A 6598-nucleotide genomic window follows, 5' to 3' on the forward strand; every position below is an offset into this window, starting at 1 on the left:
TCATCTTGAAGCATATTCAACAAAATTCCTTGTAGAAGCCCCGTTAGCTATGGAAGAGTGACTGATGACATTAAGCATATTAAGTATCAACAATAACCCAAACAGGGTGTGGGTGTGTAATGAGTCCTGGTTAGAAGGGAGAGAGTGTGGGATGGTGGCATGTTTGGTGTTATCGTCAGAGGGACACTCATTGTATCCACGCAAGATGAATGAGGGATGAATTGTGGGCTGGGATGACCAATAGCTTTGAAGCTGTCAACCCACCTTCTTAATCCATGAACTAAGTACAGTCCAGAAGCCTTTTGACTTAGTTACCAAACTACTAAAGTTTCTTTATGAGGATGAAGGCTTCTCAAGAGACAATTAACCTGGAAATTCACAGGAGGTTCTAAGGCTAGCTGGTGTGAGCCAAAGAAGCCAGGAAGGTCAGGGTGGGGGCCCCACCCACCAGCAAGAATGTATAAAAGCTCAGAAGCCTGAAGTGGCATTCACAGCTCAAGAACCAGCCTCAGTGAGTTACCCACATCTCTCCACCAGCACCATGTCCTACAACTGCTCCACAAGGAACTGCTCTTCTAGGCGGATTGGAGGAGAATACACTGTCCCAGTGGCCACAGTTTCTACCCCGGATGCCGACTGCCTGAGTGGCATCTATTTGCCCAGCTCCTTCCAAACGGGTTCCTGGCTCCTGGACCACTGTCAGGAGACCTGCTGTGAGCCCACTGTTTGCCAGTCAACTTGCTACCAGCCAACTCCTTGTGTTTCCAGCCCTGTCCAGGTGACCTCTCGGCAAACCACCTGTGTCTCCAGTCCCTATTCGACTACCTGCAGCCGGCCACTCACCTTTGTGTCCAGTGGCTGTCAGCCTCTGAGTGGCATCTCCACTGTGTGCAAGCCGGTGAGAAGCATCTCCACTGTCTGCCAACCGGTGGGAGGAGTCTCCACCATCTGCCAACCTACCTGCGGGGTCTCCAGGACGTACCAGCAGTCCTGCGTGTCCAGCTGCAGAAGAATTTGCTAAGTGTTCAGAAGCCCAAGAGTGAATCAAGATTCCATGACCTGCCAGCTGCGTTTCCAGGATCTTCCGACACGCTGCCTGAATAACTTCATTGCTGACCCCTGTTCTAACTGCCTGATTGCTGGCTGCCAGCCCTGAATAAGCCGCCTTTGGCAATCTAAGATTTGGCTGGCACCGATCTTCTTTTAAGGGTTTGATGACTGGTGGCATGCATACCTCTGGATGTTTCCAGAAATGTACCACTCATGCCCCGGTCTCTAAGGGTTTTGGCATGTTTTGACCTTGCTGCTTTGTCTTCTGGCTTCTGCTTTTGTGCCTTGGAAAAGGGAACTTGTCTTGCTCTGTGTTTCTCAATAAAACCTCATTACTTGGCATTGCAAATGTATGTCTCAGTTGAGTTCTTTGTTTGCAAGAATTTTTACTGTCTATGAATCATCCTTTGCTGGTCAGGGTCCAGGCTTCTTTTCTGAGCCTGGAGTATGGGTTCAGGCACTGTGTTTCATGACAAGCAAGGGATTATCTTTTGCTTTTAACTTGAAAAGTTGAGTATAACTGCTTTACAACGTTGTTAGTTTCTTCTGTACAATGATATAAATGAGCTATAAGTATATATATACCTCCTCCCTCCTCAGCCTCCTCACACCCCTGCCATCCCACCTTTCTAGGTCATCACAGACCACCCCACTAGCTATTTACTTCACATCTGGTAGTGTGTATAGGCCAAAGCCACTCTCCCAATTCACCTCACCCTCCTTGGATGGACCTAGGATCTGTTATACCTGATGAAGTAAGTCAGAAAGAGAAAAACAAATACTGATTATTGACGTATATGTATCAACTCTAGAAAGATGGCACTGAAGAGCCTGTTCGCAGGTCAGGAATAGAGATGCCGGCATAGAGAATGGACAGTGAGGGATTATCTTGTTTTACCTGGTTGTTGTTTAGTCACTCAGTCGTGTCTGATTCTTTGTGACCCGTGGACTGCAGCATGCCAGGCCTCCTGGTACTTCACCATCTTCCAGAGCTTGCTCAAACTCATGTTCATTGAGTCAATGATGCTATCCAACCATCTCATCCTCGGTCATCTCCTTCTCTTCCTGCCTTCAATCTTTCCCAGGATCAGAGTCTTTTCCAGTGAGGTTCTTCATATCAGGTGGCCAAAGTATAGCAGCTTCAGCTTCAGCATCAGTCCTTCCAATGAATAGTCAGGGTTGATTTCCTTTAGGACTGACTGGTTTGATCTCTTTGCAGTTCAAGGGACTCTCAAGACTCTTCTCCAATGCCAGAGTTCAAAAGCATCAATTCTTTGACACTCAGCCTTCTTTATGGTCCAACTCTCACATCCATACTTGACAACTGGAAAAACCATACCTGGCTAGAGAGTCTTGATACATGTAGTCAAGTAGAGTGATTAATCCTCTATACTTCCCCCCAACTACTTATGGGCTTGCAGAATAATTTCTGTTCAGGACAAAGAGAAGTTACCTAGGAAACCAGGTAGTTTGGGGAATTGTACAGTGAAGGAAGTCAGTTAAAGGTTCTGAGTCTTCCTTCAACACAGGAAAACAGTGTAAAACTTTGCAAAGGATCCCTCCATGATCAGATAAGATCCAGGGAGGAGAAAGGATGGAAAAATCAGTGTCTAGGTCCTGAGATTCACAGCATCAAAAAGGTGATTGTAGTTTTCTATTTCCCTCACTTATCATGATGTATTGGTAGACACCCCCAAACATGCTCTGGGTAAACTAAAGTTCCAAGTTTTGGTAAATCTGGACCGAAGAGACTGAAAAACAAATTTCAAACACATGTTAGTTTATTTTAATATCTTGTGCTCATGTGCTCAGTTGTGTCTGACTCTTTGTGACCCCATGGACTGTAGCTCACCAGGCTCCTCTGTCCAAGAGATTCTCCAGGCATGAATATTGGAGAGGGTTACCATGTTCTCCTCCAGGGGATCTTCCTGACTCCGGGATCAAACCTGCATCTCCTTTGTCTCCTGCATTGGCAGGCAGATTCTTAGATTCTTTATCATTGAACCACCTGGGGAGCTCATTTTAATCTGTAGGGCCTTGTTTTGTGCTTTCTTTCCACTGGAGCCCCCACACAGATAAAACAAGCCATCTGGACTGGTGGTTGACATGCTTGTTCCTTTTGCCTTTTTTTTTGGAAAGTGAGGACTGCCTGCCAGTTGGTTTCCTTTTGTCCTCACTCTCTCTTATGTCCAGAAACACACTTCTGTATTTCCCTTTCAGAGTTGGTCAAGGAGAATCAGAAGAGGCAGGTTTGTTTTTTCTTTTTACATAAAGTAGAGACATAGGAGGTGCACACGCCAGGCGCAATGGGTGCCTTTTCTCATAACAGCGGTGCCTAGTGCCTTGTGGAGTATGTGACCATCCATCTCTTTTGTCAGCGCAAAATGGGTTTCCTATTTCACGAATGGCTTTTTCAGAGAGGCAAAATGTATGGATAATTTCTGGAGAGAAAATTTTCATTTTTTCCTATTACTGGCTCTCCTCTTAGAAAAAAGGTTTTATTTAGCCAAATGTTAATAAGTAAGACTTACAGTAATATCTCTTTAAAGCAAGTTACAGCTTTTATTATACATTCATTTCATGCTTCTTCTTTTTAAAAATAATACCCTGGTTTTCAGAAATTCTCTGGTTTGTGCTATGCTATAAATCACTGGGGAACCCCAGGTGGCCCCCTCGAAGCTGTTGTTTCTATATCTCTCACTATTGTTTATTTCAGCCACTTCAAATGTGATCTGGAAAATAGGAAGGTTTTCAGAGGTTTACGCATTACTAGTGATTCTTTTGTTCATGTTTTATTCTTTAGCTTTCTAGGTTTCAATAAAAATGAAGAACAGAGATGTTTTTTCTTCCTTTTTACTTAGATTGTCAATCATTTTTAATATATGAGATTCATGTAGTAGTGATATATAGTAACATAGAGTTTATAGGCTGAGATGAGTACACTTTTTCTTGGGCTATTTATTGTGATGGTGCGAACACCCAAGGATGCTGTAGCTGTCTTACCAAACTATTTCCTTGCTTTTATTTCTGTTTGGGGAATCCTCTATTTCACTATCAGAGCTATTCTAGTTGTACTTGAACTTTGAAAGTTCTCTCCATTCCTTGCTTTATTTCATAATAAATTGTAAAGTTTCAGAGTTTGTCTTTGAGGACAGTTTTAAAAGATAGAGGAGTGATGATTTCTTTCTCTCCTTGGTCTGGGACCCAGAAATGCATCTTATATGTAATAGTCTATAGCTGTGGGGAAGCAGTTTGGGGCACTTTGGCTCAAATCCTGGTTTCTGTCCCTTGGCTGCAGGCTTGTTAAGCTTCCGAAACCTTAGCTCATCTGTGAAACAAAGATAATGATGGCATCTTATGTCTCTATTTCTGGAATAAACTGAGATAAAACATGTGCATCCAAGGTATTACTAAGCCACCCCCCCTTTTTTTTTTTTGCTATTGATACGAAATTGGCTTTCTCTATCTCCTTTTCCTTTTTGGTGGGAATCCTGGCTACTTCCAGCACCGCTGAGGAATCTGAGAGAGGAGAGGTTAGAGGATGGTGACTTCCTGTTTTCTTTCCTAATCTCTCATTTGAATTTTTACTTTAGAAGAACTAGTTCGTTTTATGGATCTTCGTCCTATTCTAGCCTCTGTCTCTTTTCAGACTGTAATGATTCAGACACCACAGTACCATTTCCTTTGCTTGATTGCCACAAAGTTTATTTACATAAGCACTTGTGTATCTAACAGACTTTACTGAAAGTATGGGGACATAGATGATGCTTATACTTTCAAGATGAAAACAACTTAGCATTAAATTTTAGACCTAAGGAAGCTCTTTGGTCATTGTCCCTGGGACACTATCATATTTTGCTCAAAGCCAAATTCCTGCCTCCTTTCTTTCCTCCCTCCCTTCCTTCCACAAACATTAGGGTTCCTCTAATGTTCCAGCTTCTGTGCTACGTGCTTGTTATGACTCCTGTCCTCATGGATTTCACAGCTTAGTTATGGAGAGTAATATAGCTAGACCTGTTACATTTTCCTCTGTATCTTTCACCTAGGGATTCCATGTGCTTTGCCTTTTCCCTGTAAATGCTCCTAAGTGCTTACCAAGGGGCTATATCCCATGAGTTACCTGAGAAAGTAAATTTTTTTTTACTTTTTTTCTTATATGATGTCAGGGCTTCCCTGGTAGCTCTGACAGTAAAGAATCTGCCTGCAATGCAGGCCACCCGGGTTCAATTCCTTGGTCAGGAAGGTCCCTTGGAGAAGGGAATGGCTACCCACTCCAGTATTCCTGTCTGGTGAATTCCATGGACAGAGAAGCCTGGCAGGCTACAGTCCATGGGGTCTCAAAGAGTCAGACATGACTGAGTAACTAACACTTTAATTATTATACAATTATAATGAAATTTGAAAATATCACCAACCTCTGGAATAATTTGTCTTTAAAAATGGTACATGGACCCAGAGGCTGTCATATAGAGTGAAGTAAAACAGAAAGAGAAAAACAAATACTGTATATTAATGCATATATGTGGAATCTAGAAAAATGATATAGATGATCATATTTGCAAAGCAGAAGTAGAGACACAGACATAGAGGACAAATGGGAAAACTCAGCAATGGCCACAGGACTGGAAAAGGGCAGTTTTTATTCCAATCCTAAAGAATGCTCAAACTACCACACAATTGCACTCATCTCCCACGCTAGTAAAGTAATGCTCAAAATTCTCCAAGCCAGGCTTTAGCAACATGTGAACCATGAACTTTCAAATGTTCAAGCTGGTTTTAGAAAAGAGAGAGGAACCAGAGATCAAATTGCCAACATCCACTGGATCATCAAAAAAGCAAGAGAGTTCCAGAAAAACATCTATTTCTGCTTTATTGACTATGCCAAAACTTTTGACTGTGTGGATCACAATAAACTGGAAAATTCTGAAGGAGATGGGTATACCAGACCACCTGACCTGCCTCCTGAGAAATCTGTATGCAGGTCAGGAAGCAACAGTTAGACCTGGACACGGAACAACAGAGTGGTTCCAAATAGGAAAAGGAGTATGTCAAGGCTGTATATTGTCACCCTGCTTATTTAACTTATATGCAGAGTACATCATGAGAAATGCTGGGCTGGAAGAAGCAAAAGCTGGAATCAAGATTGCCAGGAGAAATATCAATAACCTCAGATATGCAGATGACACCACCCTTCTGGCAGAAAGTGAAGAGGAACTAAAAAGCCTCTTGATGAAAGTGAAAGAGGAGAGTGAAAAAGTTGGCTTAATGCTCAACATTCATAAAACTAAGATCATGGCATCTGGTCCCATCACCTCATGGGAAATAGATGGGGAGACAGTGGAAACAGTGTCAGACTTTATTTTTTTGGGCTCCAAAAATCACTGCAGATGGTGATTGCAGCCATGAAATGAAAAGACACTTACCCCTTGGAAGGAAAGTTATGACCAACCTAGACAGCATATTAAAAAGCAGAGACATTACTTTGCCAACAAAGGTCCATCTAGTCAAGGCTATGGTTTTTCCACTGGTCATGTATGGATGTGAGAGT

At 42.6% G+C, this 6598-nt stretch overlaps 1 protein-coding gene across 1 annotated transcript; it reads left to right on the plus strand.

Moving 5' to 3' along the window:
* Window positions 1-541: 541 nt before the first annotated feature.
* Window positions 542-1021, plus strand: LOC133049939 (keratin-associated protein 11-1). The gene has a single exon (XM_061133983.1). It carries the CDS (start codon window positions 542-544, stop codon window positions 1019-1021), a length of 480 nt encoding a protein of 159 aa, XP_060989966.1.
* Window positions 1022-6598: the final 5577 nt, after the last annotated feature.

This window comes from Dama dama, chromosome 31, assembly GCF_033118175.1.
Source record: "Dama dama isolate Ldn47 chromosome 31, ASM3311817v1, whole genome shotgun sequence".
In the NCBI taxonomy this organism is placed as follows: Eukaryota; Metazoa; Chordata; class Mammalia; order Artiodactyla; family Cervidae; genus Dama; species Dama dama.

Excerpts from the sequence above, each read along its gene's own strand:
- LOC133049939 (XM_061133983.1), top strand. The coding sequence starts at position 542 with ATGTCCTACAACTGCTCCACAAGGAACTGCTCTTCTAGGCGGATTGGA.